We start from the raw sequence: 25024 nt of genomic DNA on the forward strand, positions 1-25024 counted from the left end.
CACACCCGGAATATCGACAGCTCAGGGAGCTCTGAAGTACAATAAAGGCCTCCGTGGTCTCCGATGCTGCTCTTGCTCAGTCTTTCTAAGAGGCTGTCCCCCCTCATTCCCATCAGCTGGGCTGAGCAGGAAGGGGAAGCCCCTCCTCTGCCCTCAGCTGCTCTGCAGACACCACCACTGGGTGCAGGGCTCCCCCTGCTGAGCCTGGAAGCCCAGGATGGGGGGGCAGCCCATCTGCGCCTGCCAGTCACTGCCCCAGGGAACGTGGCCCCAGGGCTGGCTGCTGGGCAGGAGTGCCAGAGTGGCTTCTGGGCCAGGGTGAGCAGAGGGCGGGCAGCTGGCAGGAGAAGCACTTGCCTAAAAATAAGCCAGGGAGACCGGGGCCTGCTCAGGCGTCTCATCTTTGCCTCTGACAGTTAGTGGGACAGGAGAGAAGGCAACGGGCCCAGAAAGCACAAGGGTTAGGACAGACTTGAACCCTTCAAGGGCACTGTTTCTCAAGCCCTCAGAACACAGACGAGGGTTTCAAACAGTAGGCGGTCAAGAGCAGCAGTGCCTGGTCGTCAGGGGTCGGCCAAGGCTGTCCAGGGCCTGGCGTGGCCTGCCATGTGCGAGGTCTTCCCCTATAATCACAGGTGGGGCTGCTGCCAGCATCTAGAGGTGCAAGGGTGCAGCCCCTTCACTTAGCCAAGTGTCCTCAATGCCACAGTGCCTGTCACCCGTGGTCTCTCTGCCCATCTTACACAGGCCCAAGTACAAGTTCACTGGAGTCCCAGCTGGATCCACAGGCTCCCTGGTGTGAGGGCTCAGATGCAACCACCAGTCTCCCGCTTCCTCAGGGAGGTGGTGTGCGCCACCGTGCTCCCCTGCAGGGTGGCAGTGCTCTCACCAGAGACTGACCCCGACCCTGGCTAGACCAGGGAGCACCAGGCTCCCCTGTGCCACTGCCTCAGGTCCAGCCAGAGCCTGGAAGCCTCACATCGGCCTAGTCACCATCATCAGGGGGGTGAAGAGGCCCAGGCTTTGGATAAAGGAGAGCCAGGATGCGGGGGGGGGGGGGGGGGGATGGCTGGATACCAGTGGCCAAGCCATGGCTGTCAGGACGCAAGGTCATAGACCTTCTGACTCCCTCTCGCTCTGTGCAGGCCTGTTGAGCAGCTCGAATGTGTCTTCTACCACCTGCCACAGGCAGTTGTCCAGCGGGAACTCATTGTCCACCAGGTTGACCAGGAAGTAGTTGTCGTGGATGTACTGGATGATCATGCGGGACGGGGACTCCTCGTCATATAGCTTGCCCCACCTCTCGATCCACAGGGCGAAGGCCTCATCCTGCACATGCACATGTGGGTGCGCGCACGCACACACGTACACGCACACACAGGCAAGGTCAACAGGACTGCCCTCGGGTCAGGGACCCCTGCGTAGCACTCCAGGGGCTTCTGCCCTTCCGAACATGTCCAGGAGCAGAATAAGGCCCCTCCCAACATCCTTCCCGCCTGGCTCAGAAGTAAACGTGTGAGCATGTGGCCTTGAAGGCCAAGTCTGCTGGCCCTGGGGGTGTGGCCTTCAGCCCTTCAGTTGGGATAAGGCATACCACCTGCCCAGGGTCCTCAAGGAGGGCAAGGCAGGCCCGCCCCTGCCCCCCACTCCTTTACCTTCCAGAACATGAAGCTGACAGGATCCACCACCGTAGGCTGGATGATCTCCCGTCCAGGGAAGATGCCCCATGTGACCGCGTTGGGTCGAAGTTCAGGGGCGTTGGTGACATTCTCACCCTGAAGGGGCACTGAGTCAGGGAGGCAGGTCTGGGCATCTGCAGCCCTTTACTACCCGAGGTTTTTGAGCTCCTGGGACTGCTCTGGGCTTAGCACCCCACCGTGCCTCCACCTGCTCCTCCTGCCCGCAGCTGAGTGGCACTGCTATCCCTGCCAACCCGAAACCCAGAGTTGTTCTGGGCAGTTTCCTCTCCTCGCTGCTCCAGGCAGCCTCTGTGCCCAGCTGCCTGACCGCTCGCGCTGTCTGCCGCTTCTGAATGCCACTCGGTCTGTTTCCCACCTGGGACCACCACAGAGGCCTTGGTGAGCACCCCTGGCTCTGGCCTCCTGCCCGTTAGCCACACAGCTGTTCACCGTGACCTGCCTGAAGTGGTACGGGGGGCTCAGCCAAGCCACTCCACCACTGGAGGAAGACCCCCACCTGCCTCTAGGGAACCCCAGATTCCAGGCAGGACCATCAGTACCCCTGGGATTACTTGACTCTGTTGCATCTCCTTGCTCTGTGCCCAGCGTCTCCCAAGATGGTGCAGCTTGACCTCTGACATCCTCTGCGCTTTCCCTGGACCCTTACTCTCTGTTGGCCAAGTCCTCTCCCAGACTCCTTCCCTGGCCTCCTAGCTCTGACGTCCTCCTCTGCCCTCAGCCTCCTACAGAGCTTCACTCTCTCTCTTGCACTGAGTTGTCATCACCATGTGTCCGTCTCCCTCCCAGGATGGGCGCCCTGCTCAGGGTGCCTGGCCACGCTAGTGATGCGCACTCCAGGCGGGCAGGTGGGCAGGCCTACCTTCACGTCCACGATATGGTAGTGGACCCGGAGCTCGTACTTCTTCAGCACCTGCAGAAGGGCCTCCACGGTCTCGCGGGAAGTGAAGAACTCCAGGTAGGCCTGTGGGAGGTGGGCGCCCATCACGCAAACCCCTCTCGCCAGGCACCCATGGCCGGTGCTGCTAGGCATGCTCCGTGTCTCCAGCCTGCCCTGCCCATCTGGAGAGGGGCCCCACAACATGTGCACAAGACACTGAGGGCATCAGGGCTGGAGGTGGCCCCGCAACTGAGTGTGAAATGCGGAGCTGGTGAAGCCGGAGGCGGAGGGGACCAGCACATGAGGCTTCAGTTGGGGCAGATCCAGGGTCATCTGCCACCTGTCCAGCCACTGGGGAGAAGCACATCTGGAGATGAACGGAGGTTTACCCACTACCAAGCTAAGGGGTGGCAGAGGCCTGATCCATCCCACTCTTCCCAGTCACTGAGCTAAAAAGTTCGTAACACTGTCAGGTGGGCACTTCACCCCAAGGAGCTAGTGTTGGGGAAGTTGGCTGCCTACCCTGACAGCGAACAGCAGAGCTGGTGCCCAGGGCCAGGGCCAGGGCCCACGGGCTGCAGCTCAGAATACAGTTTAATCCAGCAGCTGCCCACCCGGCCTCGGGGCAGCAGCTCCCTGTGAGTGGCCACTCCCATGTTCCTTCCAGGGGCGGAGCCTTTCCATCTTATCGAGTTCTGACCCAAAACATGAAATACATCCCATTACAGAAGACAGAAGTGAAGGCTGAGAGGCCAGGGGTCCGGCTGCCCAGGGATGGCTGATTGGAAGTGTCCGAACCTGGCCACTCTGTCCACTGTCTTTCAAAACGAAAGGCCCAGGAGAGAAAGACCAGAGCTGTGCCCAACCTCCAGAGAACCTGGGGGTGCTGGCAGAGTGGGGCAGCCTGGGCATCTCCACCGTACCTTTTGGAAGACATAGCCCCCGCTGGGGCCCCAGCCCACGACGGGGTCAGAGGACGGCTTCCCGTTGATGTTGGGCTGGGAGTTGATGGTGAGGATGCCCTGCTGGTTCACGCGCAGCAGCTCCTCCCTCATCAGGCTGGTCTCAGTGGCCAAGGGCTCGTCGTTCCAGGGCAGGCAGGTCACCTGGCAGGGAGGGTGAGCTGGGCTGGCAGCCCCTCCCCAACTCGCCCTCCTCCCCCTGCTGAGGCTCCGCGTCCACCATGTGGACAGGGGCTGGCGTAGGTCGGAGCAGTCCAAGTCCATGATCTGGCCTATGGCTGGGGACAGGGCCCCCCACCCCACCTCTGCTCACCTTGTGGCCATGCCGGTTTGGCTCCCCCGAGAGGTAGTGTGCGAAGACCTCGAAGACGCTCTCCTCGCTGCACAGCTCCTCCCCCCACATCTTCAGCAGCTCCTCCCGCGGGGACTTGCTTTTCAGGTAGAAGAGGTAGTAGTCCCTCAGCTCCCCGAAGGCTGGCGAGGAGGAGTTGCCCCTGGCAGGGAGGTGCCCCAAGGTCAGGGCACCCCCCTGCCCCGGGCTCCTGGCAGGGAAGGCGCCACCACGTGCCCAGGAGGACACTCCTGCGAGTCCTGCCCGGCTCCTCCCGGGCACAGGATCTCCCGCAGGAGCATCTGCAGGGGCTCACCAGCGGCCATTGGGAAACTCATCCCAGTCCTGGGTGCGGTAGATGTAGCTCTTTGGTCTGGAAGCCCAAAAGATGGGACGCACATCTTCTTCCCGGCGCTTGGGGTGGGCGCTGATAGCCCAGGGCAGGGGACGCCTGGTGAGGACGGAGACAGACAGGACAAGGAATTGGTGTAAGGAGCAGGAGGAGATGGCGCAGCACTGAACCTGGCTTCTCAGACCTGGCTCTAGACCTCCAGCCAGGGCAGCTCCAGGCGTCCAGCACTTGGAGGCTGAGGCAGGAGGCTCATTTGAGCCCAGGAGTTCTGAGGCCAGTGTGGGCAACAGCAATAGTGAGTCCTGGTCTCAAATAAAAAAAAATAAAAAAAAAAAAACATTTGTACCAGGCATGGAGTGTCAAATAACCCCTTTGAGGAGTGTAGTTGAATTTATGCAACCAATGTGTCAGAGTTACCAAATTGGTGTGGTGTTATCACCCTGTACTCAAAAATTCTTGAAGATTTGACGAGCCTGTGGTTATGTGGCTCTTTTCTATCTATCCACATTTACTGTATTAGAAACTAAAAGTGAGGCCAGGCATGGTGGTACACACCTGTAATCCCAGCTACTCGGGAGGCTGACTCAGGAGGATCACAAGTTCCAGGCCAGCCTGGGCAACTTAGTGAGACCCTGTCTCAAAACAAAAATAAAAAGGGCTGGGGGTCTAACTCAGCGGTACAGCACCCCTGGTTCAGTCCCCAGTACCACAAAAATGTAAGAAAATGAACCTTGAGCTACACGGGGTGCTCTCTGAGGAGAGTGAGAGCCAGGGCAGCCGTGGTGCAGGAAGGCTTCTGTGCCACCACGGGCCGCACTGCCCTGATACCGCTCTGACTCTCCCTGGGTCTCCCCAAGCCTCCACCCTCACCTGGGGTCCTCAGTCCACAGGCCCAGGCGCTTTAGCACCTCTGTGGTGGCCACCTCGCGGTTGAGAGTGTAGAAGTGGAGGCCAGGCACCAGGCCACTGTCCAGAAGCTCCCGGCACAGGCTCACGGCCAGCTCGATACCATAGTTGCGGATGGCAGCATCGTTGTCTTTGATGGGCTCGATCACATCCTTGATCTCCTGCGGCACCTCCAGCTTGGACAGCTTCATGAGCTGCCGGAGGGAGGAGTAGCCCTGTCCAAGACACGGGGCTGTGGGGTCAGTTCCCAGCCCACCCCTCCGACACCCCTCTCCCCTTTCCCAGCCCCCACCAGGCCTCCCACAACTGCAGCATCATGCTGAGGGATGGCAGGGTGTGCCCGGGCCTGTCCCACTTCCTCCACTCTCTGCAGAGTTCAGCAGCTGCCCACAGCATTCCTGCCACCAGCCTGGCCAGCCCTCAAGCCCAAGACGTGACAACACGGTGGCCATCGAACCCAGCCACTCCCAAGAAGTAAAGGGCAGATTCCCAGGCCCACACCAGGTTTGTGACATCAGAACTCCTGAGCGGGCCTAGGACCAGGCTGTGGGAAAAGCTTATCGGATGGATCTGATGACAGCCGACTCTGGGGAACACGGACTTTAGCAAAATCTATGAGTTATAATCCCTTTTGTCAGTAGGTCACAACACAGCAGGACCCTTGACAGGCACTGTTGCAGGGGGCGTGGGGTCAGAGGCAACCAAAACCAGGCAGCCAGACACCCCTGGGCAAGACACCCAGGAGCAGCACGGAGAAACTAGAGCATGAAGCCAGCGCCCTCCCCAGAGCCCTGGCCTGTGCTGGGATGGTGGGTGCAGGGGGACAGCTCCCTGGACCCTCACCTGAATGGGGAAGATCCCGGGGAGGATGGGGCAGGTGATGCCCGCTGCAGCGCAGGCCTTGACAAAGTGGAAGAAGGTGTCGGCCTCAAAGAAGAGCTGGGTGACGATGAAGTCGGCGCCTGCCGAGACCTTCTCCTTCAAGTGCTTCAGGTCGTCCTCAAAGCTCTCTGCGTCTGGGTGGCCTTTGGGGTAACCTGCCAAAAGGGACAAGTGTAGGAAGGGACTGGCCTGTACCTGCTCAAGGTACATGGTGGAGACACCAGAGCCCCTGGGAGCAGAGTCCCTGGTCTCGTTCTGCACTGGCACCTTCCAACAGCACAGTGTGGACAGGTGACGTGGGCAGCTGGGTCACGACTGATGTGCCCCCGACCCTGGAGATGACTCTCATGGGAGGCGGCCTGCAGTCACTGTGTCCAAGGCGTGGGGTGGACTGCTCCGAATGCCTCAACCAGCCAGGCAAATCAGCCTGCACTGTGGCCATGGGCACAGGTATCACATTCAGCACTGGCTCAGCAGCTTCTGGGGTTCTGGGCTTGACTTTTGTAAAAAACATTGTTTTTGCCAGGCAGGGTGGCGCACGCCTAAAATCCCAGCAGCTTGGGAGGCTGAGGCAGGAGGATCGAAAGTTCAATGCCAGCCTCAGCAAAAAGAGAGGTGTTAAGCAACTCAGTGAGTCCCTGTCTCTAAATAATGTTCTGCCATGACCTGGAGCCAGAGCAACATCTAAAACCATGAGCCCGAGTAAACTGTTCCTTCTCCAAACTGTTATAGTCAGGTATTTTGGTCACAGCAATGAAAGCCTAACATTACATGAAGAATTTTTAAAAAGTAGAGCAGTTTCACTTTAGGAAGTGAAGAGAGAACACAGTAGTGACTTTCACATGTCTAAAGTCCATTGTGGGGAAAAGGATTCACCTGAGTGGAGCTCTGTATCATCCTGATTGCTAATGATGGCAGAACCAGTACCCATGTCAGCCCTGCAACTAGCTCCCAAGTCTGAACATATTGGGACAGCAGGAAGGCCACATGCTGAGTGTGCAAAAGGTGGGGTTCTGAATTGCCTGTGAGGTGGGACCAGATGCCCTCTGGGATCCCTACTAGTTCTGTGAACTGACCCCTTCCCCACATGACTGCACTGGCTAGCAGCCTACAACCAGAAGGCAGGACTCTGAGCCAAGCCGGGAGCAGATCGGAGACCTGGGCTGTTCGGAAGCCACACTGCTCTGCTGTGATAAGCAGTCCTGTTTCTGAAGCAACCCAGAGTCATCAAAAATGGACATAAAACCTGGGCACGGTGGCGCACATCTGTAATCCCAGCTACTTGGAAGGCTGAGGCAGGAGGATCACAAGTTTGAAGCCAGCCCCTACAACCTAGTAAGGCCCTGCCTCAAAATAAAAAATAGGAAGGGCTGGGGATGTGGCTCAAGCGGTAGCGCGCTTGCCTGGCATGCGTGCGGCCCGGGTTCGATCCTCAGCACCACATACCAACAAAGATGTTGTGTCTGCCGAGAACTAAAAAAAATAAATATTAAAAAAAAATTCTCTCTCTCTCTCCTCTCTCACTCTCTCTTTAAAAAAAAAAAATAGGAAGGGCTGGGGATGTGGTTTAGGGGCAGAGCATACCTGTTCAACCCTCAGGACTGAAAAACACAAAACCAAAGGAAAAAGCCAAATAAAAGTTGTTGTCTTAAGGAGTAAAGGGGCAAGGGGATACTTTCAATAGCAAAGCTACTTTTCCAGTAGGAAAAACCACATGGCTATAAAGCAGTGTACCACCAACCAAACCCAGCACTTGGGGACACTGGGATTTTGCTCACTTTACCACATTCTCTCTCTACTGTGAGCAGCTTGGGGCTGTTTGACCCAGTGATCTTCCTGTCACCCGCTTGATGATCAGCAAAGCACAAAGCCACTTGGCGGCTGTACACTTGCAGCTTTGCAGTTCCACCGTGATCAGCCAGCACCCACGACAGCGACAATGCGCAAGCGCGGGCCCAGTCACTGTCAGCATTAGAGCTGGGGAGCCGTGACACCAGGAACAGCTGGAGATGCCTCTTCTCTTCTTAACTCCTTATCAGGGCTTCCCAGTCATGCCTGCTTAGGGACCCCCTAAGGACTTATGTGGGCAACCAGAGAAAAGCCCAAGTCACCTGCAACAAATAATTTTCTTAAAGCCACATAGCCTATTTTTAAAAAATTCAGATTATTTGAGATGTTACTCCATAGCACAGCCGTGCTTAGGTTAATATAAGTATGGTTTGATTTAACCAGGTGTGGTGGCTCACGCCTGTAAACCTAGCAATTTGGAAGGTTGAGACAGGAGGATTAAAAGTCCGAGGCCACCCTCAGAAACTTGGGAAGATCCTGTCTCCAAAAATAAAAAAGGCTGGGGATGGAGCTCAGTGGTAGAGCACCCCTGTGTTCAACCCTCAGTACACCCCCCCAAAAAAAGCATTATTTTCCAAAAAAAATTTGAGACATCCCAAATCAATCCAGGGACCTCTTGTGTCCCTGGCCAAAATGGCCTCACCATACTTGATCCCTGTTTGAGAAGCTGAAGGCCCAATTCTAGCAAGTAGGGGTGGAGGGGAGGCCATGGTATTTGTCCTCCTGGCCGTAGACAACGGAGCTAGTGTTGAACCAATCCCACTCCCTCTCCTGGGATTTTGGAATTGACCCTGAGACCTGAAATCAGTCTGGGACACTGGTTGGAAATGACACCTCATACATTCAGAATCAGGTCATATGCATAACCCCCAGATCTACGGGAGGAAGCAGAGATGGGAACCCTGCAGCTTCCCCCGGAGAGCTGGTTCCTGACCAGGTTCCAGTGCCTGGTGAATTCTGGCGTCACTTCCTCAACTTGGGTTCTAGGAGTCCTTGTCCCCCTGGAGTCTTCATAATAAATCTCTTTCACTGTAGAGTAGAGGGCTGGGGAGCAGGCTGGGAGCATGCAAAGTAGAGGGACAAAAGCTCAGGGGTAGTGGCAGGCCTGGGAGGGCAGCAGGTAACAGGATAAGCTAAGTACAGCATGAAATTCATCTCTGCACGTCCTTCAACCAGCGCTGTCCTGAACCCGGGCTCTCTAGCCTCCCTCTCTTTCCCCACCCACCTGGATGCTCCAGCCACTCACCTGCCACACAGATGTCAAAGTAGTCCTCAAATTCACTTCGGATGTGCTTCACGAGGTCTGCAGCATAGCTGAAGCCCCCCTCCTCAGTTTCCCACTGGTCACCTATGGGGTCTGCAGGGTTGGTAGAGGTCATGGTCAGTGGCTCTTGCCTGACTTCCAAAGAGCCTTTTGCTCCCTCTAACTACCCTGATACCCAGGGCTGTGAGCTCCCAAAGGCAGAGGCTGCGCAGTGCCTAGCTCTGGGTCTCCTCTTCCTAGCCTAGCTCCTGGCGCGTGGTGGAGGAAAGCAGCCAGCTGTCAATGTCTGCCAAGTGCCGACTTCCTGTGAGTTTTACATGCCGCTCTCCACTGAGCACAGAGGACAGTGGTCCCTTGCCTGGCCCTGCTGCCCAGTGTGCATGAGCATCCTCTCCTGTGCCTCCTGCTCTCTTGAAGCTCTGTTTCCTGTCTATATCAAGTGAGAAGTGGTCCTGTGATGAGGAGCATGAGGCCACAAGATTCCTCCCAACCATCAGGGTCCCTCCTCCTGTTCCTGGGTGACCTGATGACAGTAGGTGCTCCTGGCCAAATGCCAGGACTGTATTCTGTGACTGGACTAGGTGCAGCCAGCGATTGACAGAATTGTGCAGCAGGACAGAGGGTTATCAGGCACCAGCGGCTCTCCCGCCTGGATTCCTATAACCAGCTAGGAGATGCAAGAGGCAGCCATGTCTGAGCAGTGCCCATGTAAACTCACTGACCACAATGCCCAGAGGCTGTGGGCAAAGAGGAGCCCTGAGATGCTCAGGATGGGCCCCAGGGAAAATAAAGGATTGCTCCAGGGACAGGTGAGGCCTTTGGGAAAGCAAGAACCCAGAGAGGAGGGGAGTGCTGGCTCCACACCTCCCCTTAGCGCCAAGATGTTCTTCAGGCCCAGCTGCTTGGCTTTGTGCAGATGGCCTGTGATCTCCTCCCGGCGCTGCCGGCAGCAGGTCATGTGCAGAATGGTTTCCAGGCCACAGTAGTTCACAGCGGTACTGGCAATCATCATGGAGGAGGTCTCCTTGTCTGATCCAGGGTCCCCTGCTGGGTGCCAGGTCACATCAATGAAGAGGGGACCACCTGCTGCCATCTGGTCAAACCTGTAGGGGATTTCTTTCTAAAAAGGTGTTCCTGGGGAAGCACAGCCTTTACCACCTCCCCATGGGGCCTGGGAGCTGAGGAGGCACAGCATGCAAGTTGGGAGTCAGAGCAGCCTGCATTCACCTCCCCCAGAGTCACTTATAGCCATATGATCCTGGGCAAATGACATGATCTCTCTGAGCCTCAGTTTCCTCACTTATTAGATGTTGCAGGTGACATTACCTACTCATAACAGCCCCCTGATAAACATGGCAAACAGCTCCATAGCTCTCAGTGGGAGCCTGGAGCACACAGCAAGCCCTCAGCAAGCGTCAGCGCTGTGTGCCACGTAGCCACCCTAGCCATCTCGGGGACTCTAGGCATTTGAATGGTCAGGAGTAAGGAGGCTCTCAGTGGCAGGCAAAGCCTCATTCTAGGAACAGGAAAAAGAGGGTCAGCAGGCACAAGATGCTTTTGTGCTGCCTCTCTGGCCACAGGACAGCAGCCAGCAGTCCTGGAGAGCAAGGCCGAGTGCCCAAAGCAGACTAGAAGCCTGCATGGGCACCCGTGTCACAACCTACGACAGTGTAATTAAACATCTTTGTATCTCTAAACCTCATAACCTTGGAGCGACACATGTGAAGTGCAAACAGTAAAAGCCACACATTTACAAAAGGAACTGAATTCATAAAGCGCTAGCATAATTAAGTTGGCATTGCTAGCTTGAGAAGCATAATCCCAATTTCCAATTTGCTGAAAACATTCTCTAAATTGCTGCTTTGTGACTTCCTAAAGCACTCATGATCCAGCCCCAAGATCTGCCAAACATGTAGTCTGAGAGAATCAACTTTTTTAACCCATTGGGGAGTGTGTCTAAAATTATCTGAGGCTGGGGAGGGGCATTCAGACAACTGAGAAGTCACAGATCAAACAGCCTCTCTGGCCGCTGCTCTCTTCTGCCCCCTCTGGCTGCCTTTTCCTGCCGGGTTAAAGTGCAGCCCAGACAGCCGGGCTGACAACTCCCGCTCAGCACAGCCTCCCAGCAGCTCACCTGGCGATGAGGTTGGCAGCTCCCTCGGCTGTTCGAGGAGGGAAGAATTCCAGGGAGAACCACTTGTCACCAGATTCCATCCTCCGCCTCATCTTCTCCCGGAGTCTCTCATGCCGCTCGGGATCCAGGCCGGGGGTGGAGCACCTCGAACCATCTCTGGAGCTCTCGCTGCCACTGCTGCTGCCCTCTGAGTGGGCGGTGGGGCCGCCAAGTCCTCCGGTCTCCATGGCCCGTCTCCTGCTGCACAGGGTGGGGCAGGGGGCCTCAGAAGGCGGGCAGCTAAGCGCCAGGCACATCCAGGCACCTGAGTGCAAGTTCAAGCGAGGGAGGAGGGAAGGCAGGTAAGGCTGCCGCTGCCCCTGCCCCTGCCCCTGCCCTGTGGCTCCAGGCTCCACAGCCACTGTCTGCGCTGCCCCACTCACGAGCTCTGCTCTCTGCTGCTGCCTGGCTCCCGGCATGACAACCCCCACCCCACACTGAAACCCTTGGTGACAGCTACCTGATGGAGGGTGGCACAGACCACCTCATGCTGCCAGCCTCTGATGCCCACATTTCTAGCGAGGGGCAGCGGAGCCGAGCTGGGAGGACTCTGGCTTTTCAATGTTTCATTTCTGTCAGCTTAGACCCAGAGTGAGGAGGGGCAGGAACAGAGGAACCTTCCCTTAGCGGGTATGCCCAACTGGGCGGAGCTGTGACAAAGGAAGAGCCCTGCGCTAAGCTGGGGCCTTCAAGGGGCGGGGGCAAGGTTTCCAGGCTCCAGGGAGAGCTGAGGCGCCAGTGAGAAGGCAGATGGAGGAGGGGGACCTCCGAAGGAGAGTGCACAGGCTGGAGAAGGATGGGGGTGGCGGTGTTGAGGCCCCAGACCTTCAGGGTCACGGGATCCCCCTCCAGAGAAGGAACAGCTTGGCTGGCTGGGCTGGCCCTGCCTGGAACATCTCCTGTTACAGTTTCAGTTTGTGGGCAAGAAGGAAGGAGCCGGGGCTGAGGCAGCTGGATTTCCCCTGAGTTCATGCTACTTCAAAACTGTGTTGTGGGTTAGAACCTGACATTGGCTTTATTCTAAAAGGAGCCCGCCCGACCCAGGTTCAATAAGGACACGAATTTATTTCCAACTCAGAACAAAGGCTGTATGCCTGCCTGCACACTACTGAAGTCCAAGCAATCGGTGACTGCAGAACCACCATACTCAAAGCCACGGCCAGGGCAACCACAGGCATGCCAACAGAGCACCGTGCCATATGGCAGGTGAATGGGGGAAATGAGACAAATATTTTAAAATGAAACAAAACATTACTCTTGCATAGCAATGGATAAACACCCAATGGTGACATTGGTATGTTGTGACATGGAGCGACACGAATGACCAGGTTTCAGGAATGCCCACCCCTAAGCCGGTGTACTCAACCATTTTGGATCTGGACTGGAGAACCTGGTGAAATCACTGCTCTTCTCCTGAGACACATGAGTATGGGACACACAGGTCACACTAGGGAACGTTGTCCCATCCCCCCACCGACATGCTCATTCTGATGACATGCTCATTCTGATTCCAGATTCTCAGTGGGGAGTGAGGAAGGGGGGATGGCAGAGGAGCTGGCTGGCAGTCACGGGAGGGCCTTATCTACTGCTGCTGGAACCCAACCTGGAGAGGAGGGAGGAAGCTGGAGTATTTGCAAATGATCTGCTCTTTACACTAACTGCATTCCTGGTATATGCCAGGCACATGCCATGGGATGCTCTCCTTCAGCCAACTCCCACTGTAGCACCTAGGTAACAGGTTTGTCTCCGTCCTTCATCCTTGTTATGCGTGGGTACTAGGTGTCCCCCAAGAGCTCATGTGTGAGACAAGCAAGTAGGCTTAGAGGCGAAACAATTGGGTCATGGGAACCCTAACCCAATTAGTGCATTAAGCCCCTGATAGGGATAACTGGGGGGTAAGGAAGGCAGGTAGGGGTGTGGCAGGAAGAGGTGGGCCACTGGGGGCCTGCTTTTGTGGTATGTATTTTATATACAGTGAGTGGAGTCTCTGCTTCCTGATCACGTCCTGGGTGGCTTTTCGTCACCACACCCTTCTGTTCTGTTCTGTTCCACTACATTGTTCTGCCTCACCTGGAGCCCGGAGGAATGAAGCCAGCTGACTTTGGACTGAGACCTCTGAAACTGTGAGGCCAAAATTCCCCTAATTGTTCTTGTCAGGTCTTTCGATCACAACAGTGAAAAAGCTGATTGAAGAAGCCAGAATTAGACAGGCAGTCAGTGTAGATAGGTAAATCGAGTCAGGTCAGATCTAGGAGGCCAATTTTTTTTTTTTAAAGAGAGAGTGAGAGAGAGAGAGAGAGAGAGAGAGAGAGAGAGAGAGAGAGAGAGAGAGAGAGAGAGAGAGAATTTTTTTTTAATATTTATTTTTTAGTTCTCGGCGGACACATCTTTGTTGGTATGTGGTGCTGAGGATCGAACCCAGGCCGCACGCATTCCAGGCGAGTGCGCCACCGCCTGAGCCACATCCCCAGCCCTAGGAGGCCAATTTTGAGTGAGTCTGGGAAGTTGGAGACTGTCCCCTGAGGGATCTTATCAAGAACCTGCCCCTGCTCCAACCAGTTGCCAAGTAACCTGTCCCAAGAATTTCCCCTCCCTACAGGGAGCTACAAGGCTGTTGTCTACTCCATCCTGCCCTTCCCCCTTCATCCCTCCTATTTCCCACCTTTTGGCCATCCCACCGAACAGTTCCTGGGCCTAGTCACAGTCACGTGGTCAGGAAGAAGAAAGATAAGGAGGGAAAAGGCAGGAGAACAAAGGAATCCTAGGGCATATAAAAAGGGCAGAACACTTCACTTCTTGGGATACCAGCTTTGGCCCCCTTCTCCCTCCGGGGAGAAGCCTATGTTACCCCTTTTTAAGTAAACCCTGCTTCTGTGCTTGCCTCGGCCTTCTTCTCTGATGTTCAAACTTCAACATGTGGGGGCGCAGGACTCGTCACCAATAACCGGCGGTATCACTGACACTGAAAGACCCCAGCCCAACAACATCAGGCCTAGTTGCAAAACCACCAAGGCATGTCACAAACCTACGCAGGCACCAGAGGTATTTTTCAGATAATTAGTTAGGTGTAATCGGTTGGGAAAGGACAAAGGACCAGGTCCCTAGGCATGCCTGAATGAGCAGGAACAGGAGGACCAGAGTGCAAATATGTAGCTTTTATGTGGTTCTTTTTTAGTAACATACAGTGAAAAACAACTTTGCCCTTTAGGTAATCTATATGCTGGGTTTAAAATTAACCAATAAGAAACCTATTGTTTCCCCCCTGTGAAGACTGCCCCTTTACCCTATAAAAATCTCTGTATCCCCCAAGCCCAGTGTGCCAGCTCACCAAAGCTCCGCTGAGGTTCTGCTGGGCACCCGCAGGCGCCTGTGTCCCCCAATAAATCCCTCTTGCTTTTTGCAGCCAGTGTTTTGTGTGATTCTCCTTGGACAGGGAAACGGGGGTCTTTTCATTTGGAGGTCCCACCGAGATAAATATCAGCCCCTCCCCCATCCCGTCCGGATCCCTGCCCAAGGACCACCTGGCATCACTGGGAGGTAAGCTGGCCAGCTCATGTCGTGTCTGTCGTGTTGTCTGGTGTCACTTTTATGTCTGTAATGTTTGGAACTCTTGGCTGATACTTTGTTTCTAGGCGCTGCATCTGTACGATTACGCGTAGTCGCTCTGTATTCTGGGCAGCTTGAGAAGGAGTTGACGAACTCGGACTTCTCCCCTGCCACCCCGGGAGACGTCCCAGGGATTTTTTTGTAGGCAACGGTGGAGCTCTTGCTCCATCTAAGCCATCTGTAGGCACAGGTGGAGCTCCCGCTCCATCTAAGCCATCTGTATCTGTAGGCAGCGGTGGAACTTTAGCTCCACCAAAGCCATCTGTATCTGTAGGCAGCGGTGGAACTTTAGCTCCACCAAAGCCATCTGTATCTGTAGGCAGCAGTGGAACTTTAGCTCCACCAAAGCCATCTGTATCTGTAGGCAGCGCTCTTTCTCTTTGGTCTGATTGCAGTGTTATTGTGGTTATTGTTTCTGCCTCTGTATTCAATCCCTTCATCTGAAACTAACATGGGACAATCAATTACGATCCCTTTGAGTCTCACCTTCGACCATTAGCAAGAAAACTAATCTCCCAATCTGGTGTTGTCAGACCCAATCTGAGGGGGATGCTCCCCCAATTCGCTTGTCTGAAGGGAAGGCCCCAGTCGGCTTGGGGCCAGCACCCACTTTCATTGTTTCAGTTTGAATCTGGAAAGGGAATCTATGTCTTTGTGGGTGTCTCCGCGTGTCTCTGTTAAGTGTGATGGCATTGTTTTAGTTTGACCGATGCAGAGTCCCAAATTCCAATCTGCCTTAGAGGTGTGGAGATAACTTTAGCTAGATTTTAACCTAAATTGTGAGCAAGATTAGGGAAGCAGTGTTTTCTTTTCTTCCTGTAGTTGGCCTGAGTGCACCTGCTGCAATTAAGAAATGCCTGCTGGGGATCAAAGAACTTTGATATCTCGCTTTAACTTTTCTCAAAACCCTGTCCTCATTATTAAATTAGCATTAATTGGCTTCGGGGATGGGAGCCAAACTTTCAGTCATAAATTCTGTCCCAGACTGAGATTCTACACCGAGGTAAGTGCATGCACCCCATGTCTGTTTGAGGTGCATCTTTCTCTCTCTTTCTTTCTGGAGGATAAAGTGGGCACCCGACGGCTACTTAAACGCAATTAGTGCAGCCGCCACTCTACAAGACTCGGGTGAGAGGTTTCTCGGCCTAAGCAGCTCTCAATCACCTGTTCAGTACAGAGCAGGCATGTTGGGTTCTGCCAAAGCCGTTTCCAACTTTTCTGTCTGGGCCTGGAGAGCAATTGGCGTGAGTACACAGTGTCCGGAATCCCGATCTGCCTCGGATGCGTGGAGGTGGAGGAAAGAGTTTGGAACAACTGAGGAATTCCGGTCTGGGCTACTCTCAGACGAATTCTTAAGGTTCCTTTCTCTTGAGCCCCCTTCCGACAGCCCCCAGGGGTATCTAGGGTGATCGGTAGATGAATGGCACTGAGGGAAAGCCCCAATCACATTTGCCTCCGTATGGGCCATGCAACACTCCCAACCCCGCATCCATTCCTCCTGGATGCTTCCCTTCCTTCGCAGGTCAGAAATGTTAGCAATTCAGGTTGTAGGACTAAGAAAGACATGAGATAATTAGTAAAATCTGCCCAGGTTCTCTAAGGTACATAGGTAACTTTCAATAGTCTGTTTTAGCCACTAATAAAAGTCATGATTAAATGGAAGTTCAAAACCTAGGAGAGATTTTTTTTCCTTATCTGGTCTGTTTTAAGGTTATTATAGATTGTTTCTTGGGGATAATCTAAGTTAAATGTGTGTCTAACAAAAATTAATTTTTTTATTGTAACAATCTGGTATCTGAATGGGTTTCTAAAGTATTGCACTATCTTGCAGTTAAAAGTTAGGGTTAGGTAATTGTTTAGTTTGTGATTTCAGATAATTCATGCCAGAGAACTTAAATACTTAGAATAGAAAATTAAAAAAACTCTACTTCCAAGTTGGCAAGTGACTCCCAATCATTCAGTTTTATTTTTTTATCAGTTTTTGAATTGGGTAGCCTAAGGAGATTTCACTAGGTATACAGTGCATTGATTTAAGTAAAGATAGTAAATTATGATTTGGTATCTGTTTCTCTCTGTGTAAAATTTTAAAAAAGTGTTAAATTAAAACGTTGGTCTGGCTTATTGAAATGACATTAATTAGCAACAGTCTTGGAAATTTTCAAAGCTTAATTTTGATATACATGGTGGTGTGTGGTTCTCTTTTAAAATTTTTCAGGCGATTTAATGTAACTTAATATTACTTTAAAAACTTCAGAACAAAGAAAGTAGCTTAATGATCCTGAAGAAACTCCTTCTGATGGTGTCTTTTATATTATCAAGAAAGATCCTATTTTCAGTTTTGTGTGAGCAAATTTTTCTAGTGTAAAAAGATAAATTGTGACTTATGGTTAAAATACCTTAGGCATAAAGTTTCTGCTCAGAATTCCGGTATTCCCAGTTCCTTCCAGACCTCAGCCAGGGTTTAAGCTGATATGCAAACAGAAGCAGCTTGGAGCTCAGGCCCAAGGAAAAAAAAAAAGAGTAAAAGTGTCCTTTTACCTGAACTCAAACCAGATTAAACCAAAGAGTAAATTGTATGGCATTTACTAATTACTGGCCGGTCAATTTTTCTAGGACTTTTTTGCCTTTTCTTAGATTCTATATTTTTTTTGAGCTCATAATTTTGTTCCTACAGACAAGTTAATGTTTTTCTGATAAGTTCTATTTTTGATCAACTGGAGTTTTTTGAAACATTGCAGTGGAGATCTCATCTGCGAAAAGCTACAAGGCCTTCACTATTATGTGTGCACACTCTTGTTATGTGTTGTATGTCGGTATGTCTGTATGTGTGTATGTCCATATATCCTGCAGTGATATGACAAATTGACAAATGAGGAGCGCTCATGAAAAAAAAAAAATTTAAAAATGGATCCAAATATCTTTGATTCACGTGATTCAAATGGTTCAATTTAAATTGGGTAAACAGATGAAAGTAAAGATGTCTTTAAAATTAAGCTTATAAGTTTTTCTAGGTGTTCAAAAAGGCCCTAATAAAATGTTGATGTCTATGAAATAATCTGCTTAGATTAAAAGGTTTACAGGTATTGTTTCAAAATGTGAACAAAAGGAGGTTAACAGATAAAAAAAAAAAAAAAACTAAAAGGTTCTAGATTTCTGGATAAGAGTCTATATGGTTAAATAATTAAAAAGTTTAAGTAAATAATATAAAAAAAAGGTCTGTGTAAGTTTTTGAGCAAGTAATCTTAAAGAAATTAAACAACTGGTTAAACAAGTGCTGTTGTTTTAGAGAATTGTGCTATGTTATTTCTTAAAAAGCTAAACTTGGTTAATATAAAAACATCAATGTAATTGGTGCCATTAATGTGTTCATATCTTCCAGGTACACAAGTCTGTAAGGCAGAAGCTTTAGAAAGAGCATTATATCAAACTGGTGTTCTAAAATTGTATGGTAATTTTAGGCTTAAAAGAAAAACATGTTGAAAATTTATTTATACCATTTGTGTTCTATAACTGTACTTATTATCAATGAGTTATGTAAAGTTCCATACATTTAAATGTATTTTTAAGTTAATGAGAGCCTGATCTATGTAAAGGTTTTATTGCAAAACACGAAAGTACTTTGCTACTTTTCTACAAAAAGTTAAAAGCTTTCAGCCTTTCTTTAATTCATGTTTTAGATGTGATATTATGTTGTGTTAGCTAATATTCATGTAAATTTGAGCAACAATTTATGTAGGCTTTGTAAAATGATGTCTACAAAGCAAAGATCAGCTTCAGAACTATAATATTTAAGACTTATGATGAGCCCCGCCTTACTTGAGATAAGGCTCTATGTCCCATCTCATGTGAAAGTGACTATGGAAGAAGTAGGCCAGATTTCAGTGCATTTAAGGTTGTGTCCAAAAGTCGGTTTTTGTCATGATTGCCAGGACCTCAAACAGGGGATTATAATGTATAACTCTGCCAGAATTCAAGGTAGCTATTACATAAACTAAATATGTTTTTATCCTAGTTAGTTTTGTTTTGTAGTTTGCTTTTAGATGGTCTAAGGATTGCCTGTTAATGTTTTAAAGAGATACTGCTTTAAGAACTCACAACTTGGGTTAATTTAAGATAATGAGTTAGCACCTACAGGAAAGAGATAGACATTAAGGCCCAGTACTCTTAATACAAGGCTGTTAAAGTTTATTTGCTGGATGTTTAAGATTAAGTTTTAAAATTAAAGTTAAATTAAAAAGGGCCAAGAAAACCAATATTTGGCTCTTGCCCTCTGAGTCAGTCTGAATCAGGGGATAGGGGACTTCTCCAAAGAGCTCTGCAACTCTAGGCCACATAACCTCCTGATCAGGGAGATTAATGAGACCAGTGGAGGACAGAAGCCAATCAGTGCATTTGCTGTGAAGAGGAGGGTCATCAGAAAAGGGAGACATCCCTGATGCTTCCGAGGGAAGCCACGTGGTCAAGCAAGGCCTGGACCCATCCTTGCGCAAATGGCACTAGCAGAACTGAGAAGCTGCTGTGAAGTTCCCGAGGACTCCCAGAGAAATTCAGCTGACTCTTATAGAAACAGAAGTCAGTTTGACTTGCTTCATCTTAAACACTTAGCAAAGACAGTCAAAGCCAAAACATAGCTGTTCCTGTGCATTTTAAATAATAATAATAGTTAAATGTAACTTCCATAGATAAGTAAACTATAACTATCAAAAGGAACTGCCAGAATAGTTCTTAGTTTAAGGCCCACAGATATTTCTGACCTACACAGGTAGGCTTGGTGTTTGCTAGTATGGTTATCCAGCCCTAAGTAACAGAATTAGATTTCTCTATTAGACACAGGTCATACTAGTAAAAGGATTTTGCAAGATCAGATAATATTAAATTAAATGATATGTTTACAATCCTGGTAACTGGAGGGAACTTATGTACAGTGACACGTTCCAGGTGCTGCAACACTTATTCAGTACTCATGGTTTTTGTTTCTCTCATAGAGGTACCCATCCCCAGATGACAACCTGTTTTTCCCCAACCAGACCTCAAATGGAACTGAAAAGGGAACTCGTGTCCCCCCATGTCGTTGTTCCCCCTGTCATCGAGCCCCCTCATGTTCGACACCCCTTTTCAGCCTGAAGCAGCCAGAACGAGCCATCGCCCCTTTTCACTCCTTCTCCTTACGGCAATAAAGTTTCTAAAATTAGGGTAAACAAAGCCAGAATAGATAAGTAAATCAGGTCAGGTTGGATCTAGGAGGCCAATTTTAAGTAAGTTTGAAAAGTTAAAGACTGTCCCCTGAGGATTACTGTTTACCAAGATGTAGAGTCTGCCCAAATAGGCCCACAACTGAGGGAACCATGATTGGTTCCCAAGTTTCCAGACAAAGGGGGGAATGAAAGACCCCAGCACAACAACATCAGGCCTAGTTGCAAAACCACCAAGGCATGTCACAAACCTACGCAGGCACCAGAGGTATTTTTCAGATAATTAGTTAGGTGTAATCGGTTGGGAAAGGACAAAGGACCAGGTCCCTAGGCATGCCTGAATGAGCAGGAACAGGAGGACCAGAGTGCAAATATGTAGCTTTTATGTGGTTCTTTTTTAGTAACATACAGTGAAAAACAACTTTGCCCTTTAGGTAATCTATATGCTGGGTTTAAAATTAACCAATAAGAAACCTATTGTTTCCCCCCTGTGAAGACTGCCCCTTTACCCTATAAAAATCTCTGTATCCCCCAAGCCCAGTGTGCCAGCTCACCAAAGCTCCGGCTGAGGTTCTGCTGGGCACCCGCAGGCGCCTGTGTCCCCCAATAAATCCCTCTTGCTTTTTGCAGCCAGTGTTTTGTGTGATTCTCCTTGGACAGGGAAACGGGGGGGTCTTTTCAACACACTCTTAGCTCCCTGAGATCAGGACCAGGTATCTTGCCTATGGCATCCCCAAGGTCTGGCGCACAGTAGTCACAAGCCACACCAACGGACCAGGTCCTCACTCCATTCTCAAAACACCCCTCTGCCACTTACTGAGCATTCAGAATGTGCCCAGCAGCAGGACAGAAATCCACTACTCCAGAGGGTGGCGGTGGACGTCCCTACGCAGCAGGACCAGTGGGCCCCAGACTGCGGCGCTAGTCCCTCGCTTCTGCAGGTGTTCGCAGGACTGGAAGCCGCCTAGGTGCCGAGTGGCCTGAGTGACGGGAATAGAGTCACCGGGTCACTGGCGGGGGTGCGGGGCCAGGCCGGTCCCAGGAACCTGGATCTCTCCTGGCTCCGGGTCCCTCCATCCCAGGGTCCCCCCTGAAAGCAAGTCTTCGCCTCAGAGCTGGGGTCGCTGCGCTGGGAGCCACCGGGGATCCCACGAGTCCCGCGGAGAGGGCGCGCAGAAGGGACGGGCGGCCTTCAGCGCTCCTTGCCTCCACGCAGGTCCCGGGGGTGTCTCGGGCTCCGGGTTCTCCCCTCCAGGGCGACCCCGGCCGCGCCGTCACTCACCCGCCGGTCTCTGGGGTCTTGGAACGTCGGTCCGCAGCAGCTTGGTAGCCGCGGCGCTGCTCGTGGAGGGGGCGGGGCGCGGGCGTCGGTTGCCAAGGAGGAGGGACGCGAGGGCGGAACCGCTGGCGCCGGCGACCGGAAGCTCCGCCTCCAAGATGGCCGCGCCTAGCGGTCTTGCTGGAAGCCGTCCCTTTACCGTCATGTGACGCGAGCTCTCGCCCCACCCGTCTGCAGCCACTCCCAGTCTCCGTCCCCAAGCTCGAGAAGGCCACGTGACCCTCCCGGGGCCAGTCACGTGAGGCGTGGATCTGGGTGGGAGGGGGGTTGGCAGAGTGGTCCGGAGTGGCAGCGAAGGAGGAAGATGGCGGGGTGCAGGGGGTCCCTGTGCTGCTGCTGCAGGTGGTGCTGCTGCTGCGGAGAGAATGAGACCCGAACTCCCGAGGAGCTGGTAAGAAGCGGGCGGGGCCGGGCTGGGGAGGGGGCGGTTGCTAAGGGATGGCGAGAGGCGTTGCCGGGGGTGGGGCCGAGCCGAAATGGGCCCGCAGGTGGCAGCGGGTGGGGCCTAGGGACCGCAGCCTGGGCTCGGGAAGCATCTGCCCTGCTTAACGTGCAGAGCTTTTCTCATAACCCCTCTTTGAAATCTGAAGGAGAATCCAGGCCAACTCCAATTATCTCATGTGTATTTTCTTTTATTGTCATCTGAAAGTATTTTTTAATGAAACAGGCCTGTTCAGAATGAGCCCCTTCCACAGGACTTTGTGCGCATCATACAGCCGGTTTAGTTTCTCCAGCCCTTTTTTATTCTGTCTCACCCTTTCTGGGTCACTGTAGATCCAGATTCCCCCTGCAAAACAACCAGGTGAAACTTGAGTTGTTGTGTCCCCAGAGTTGACAGATTACTTCTTTAGTCTAACATTTTCCCAATTGTAGTATCCTGGCTACTTGGAGAGGTCCTTCTGATTTCGGGTTCAGCGCATTGTCAGATGGAGCCTGAATCCTCCGCCCCCACCTCTAAACTGGCAGTGGACATCTTTGAGGTGTCCTAAAAATGCCAGTGGTTATTTGGAGAATGTATCAATAGAAATGAAGAACTCAGCTGGATGACTAGATCTCCACCCACATGACTCCTCATCCTAAAAGGTTTTTTTGAGGTCTTGTTCCACTTTAATGGTGGCTCCAGCTGATTTAGAACTAGCAACTGATCAGATTTCAGTAAATATTTCTGCCTCCTTCTTTCTCTCTCTCTCTCTCTCTCTCTCTCGCTCTCTCGCTCTCTCGCTCTCACTCTCTCTCTTTTTTTTTTTTTTTTTGTACCAGAGATTGAACTGGGGCACTCCCCCACTGAGCCACATCCCCAGCCCTTTTTTTGTATTTTATTTAGAGACAGGGTCTCGCTGAGTTGCTTAGCTCCTCGCTGTTACTGAGGCTGGTGTTGAACTCCCCATCCTCCTGTCTCAGCCTCCCAAACCTCTGGGATTACAGGTGCGCCATGGTGCCCAGCTTGCTTCCTTCCACTCTTAACCACTAAAAAGGTCTCCCTAATGTGGATCTGTTTTTCTAGACCATCCTTGGAGAGACACAGGAAGGGGAGGATGAGATCCTTCCAAGGAAAGACTATGAGGTGAGATTCTTAAATTCTATGTTGGGTAACTAAAGTAGTGAGTGGGCTGCTTACTTCAGACCAAAGTGATGATTCTAACCTGAGATGCTTTTTGACCTTCTGTCTTAGGGAGTGAGTGGGTAAGAAATGATGTCCTTCTGGGAAGGGGCTATTTAACAATGCCTTTTTTCACCTTGACCCCCAATATCTTGTGTCTGTGCTTTTATGGACCTGTAGTACCTTTACCCAGAGTATGCATTTGCCTTTAAACTGCCTTTACAACCTACAGAGACCCATAGCCAAAGCTACTTGCAATGTACACTCATAACAGGCTTGTGTTCATACCCTGTTAAGGAATCCTTGCTTCTCTTCTGAGAGAACTTAGTTTTCAAATGATAGTTTCTTGCCCAAGCAGTTTCTCTCTGAAATGTTCTTGATTATAGTTTCCAGTTTCATGTATGGGATTCTTATGAGTATGTATTTTTTGTAAGGTCATGCTGCTAGAGTGAAATTGACTTTTTATCATTTAATCAGTTCATGATGAATTTTCATATGAATTTTGAAATGACAAAAGCAAACTATGATTGTGTAGAAAATCCTTAAACAATTTTTCGAAAAGAAGATAAAATCCTAATTCTAATAATATGCTATCTTAGCCTGTTCTCCCCAGCCCAACTTGATAACAGTTTTTGTACTGCTGCTTTTCTATAATATCTTTTTAAATAGGGAAACAATTTTTTATTGCCGTGATTTATTTAATCCATCTTTGGTTTTCCCACCTTCTCTATAATGAACTGCATGGTGGGGAACGTCTGTCTTTTCTTGCCCATCCTTAGCTGCTCCCTAGGGATCACTTCTGAGAAATGGAATTAATCATGTGTGTTTTCAGCACTTTTTTAAATGTCATGTAGACTACAGATCCCATATGTGAGGACAATAACATACTTGACTACTTTAAATACTGCACATTTGCTACAGAGTGTAAACATTAGGATTTGTAGTATGGCACAGAATTTTGTAAACATTTATTATAGAGAATTTCAAACATGCACAAAAATGGCCAGGACTGTGTATCGAAGACCCTATCCTCAAACACAGCTTCAACAGCCGTCAGCTCAAGCTTAACCTTGTTTCATCTCTGTTTTCTCCACTTCTCCCTTCCCATATTATTTTGAAGGAAATTCTATACATCATATCACATCACCTGAAAATAATTTGTGTATATCCAGAGGATAAGGACTTTTTAAAAAAAGCATAATGCAATTATTCCATCTAAAAGATGGTATCAAATATCCAGTATATGAATTTCCCAGTCTTCATATGATAGTTATATGTATTTTTCTGTTTGAAACAGGTTCCAAATAAGGTTCTCACATTACATTTGTTTGAAATCTTTTAAATCCCTTTCTTTCTTCTTTTTTTTTTCTTTTTTTGTGTGAGATGCTCTTTGACCTTCTGTCCTTGGGAGTGAGTGGGTAAGAAATGATGTCCTTCTGGGAAGGGGGCACACGTGCAGGAGATCAAGGCCAGGGCCTTGTGCATCCTAGGCAAGCCCTCTGCCTCTGAGCTATATCCCCAGCCCTCCTAAGTCTCTTTTCATTTATGCTTTCTTCCTTTACATTTTTTCCCCTTTGTAATTTGTTTTACAATATCATTAGGACTCTGGAATTTTCTGCCCTCTAGATTTTGCCTGTTGTGCCACCATGGTACAGTTTAATACTCAACTCTGATGGGACAATTTTTAATGAATCCAAAAGCACTGTATCCACTGGTGTATTTCCTCATACTTCTTAAGTATTTAGTTCCTTGTATGTAGTTGAGATTTTTGAGAAATCACCAGAAGACGCTCCATGTTGTGCTGTCACCTTGCCCTTTTGCTGAGCCCCTCAAACATCGAAGACGTCTTACTGCCTTCTCCCACATCTGGGAGCTGGGCCAGCCTCCTCCACCCACCCTGCCTTTTCTGAGGCTCTATCTGTCTTTCCACTGGACTGCACTTGTGTTTGTGATGCACTCGCCCTGAGTGGAGGTGCCAGCATGCGAATGCCA

The 25024-nt window shown here is 50.7% G+C and overlaps 2 protein-coding genes across 5 annotated transcripts in view; one reads left to right on the forward strand and one right to left on the reverse strand.

Annotated features, from left to right (window-relative positions):
• Positions 1-288: 288 nt before the first annotated feature.
• Mthfr (methylenetetrahydrofolate reductase) lies at positions 289-21425 on the reverse strand. Of its 4 annotated transcripts, none has more exons than XM_026397923.2 (12): positions 21376-21425; positions 11257-11496; positions 9987-10225; positions 9105-9215; positions 5972-6165; positions 5093-5343; positions 4187-4321; positions 3853-4033; positions 3501-3683; positions 2560-2661; positions 1656-1775; positions 289-1329 (listed from the first exon to the last, which is right to left on the reverse strand). In XM_026397923.2, exons 2-12 carry the CDS (start codon positions 11481-11483, stop codon positions 1111-1113), a joined length of 1962 nt encoding a protein of 653 aa, XP_026253708.1. In that variant the 5' UTR covers positions 11484-11496; positions 21376-21425; the 3' UTR covers positions 289-1110. The 4 variants fall into 4 exon arrangements, with proteins under 4 accessions (XP_026253708.1, XP_026253707.1, XP_026253706.1 ...); XM_026397922.2 differs by lacking the exon at positions 21376-21425 and adding an exon at positions 11756-12676; XM_026397921.2 differs by lacking the exon at positions 21376-21425 and adding an exon at positions 11756-12676 and having other exon boundaries at positions 11257-11560.
• A 284-nt stretch (positions 21426-21709) lies between these two features.
• Clcn6 (chloride voltage-gated channel 6) overlaps positions 21710-25024 on the forward strand; it is a 31335-nt gene continuing 28020 nt past the window's right edge. The window contains exons 1-2 of the mRNA XM_077803753.1: positions 21710-21823; positions 22937-22996. Of these exons, the coding sequence (XP_077659879.1) occupies positions 21737-21823; positions 22937-22996 (147 nt within the window). The 5' untranslated portion in view covers positions 21710-21736. The remainder of the gene's footprint in view (positions 21824-22936; positions 22997-25024) is intronic.

This window comes from Urocitellus parryii, chromosome 11, assembly GCF_045843805.1.
Source record: "Urocitellus parryii isolate mUroPar1 chromosome 11, mUroPar1.hap1, whole genome shotgun sequence".
In the NCBI taxonomy this organism is placed as follows: domain Eukaryota; kingdom Metazoa; phylum Chordata; class Mammalia; order Rodentia; family Sciuridae; genus Urocitellus; species Urocitellus parryii.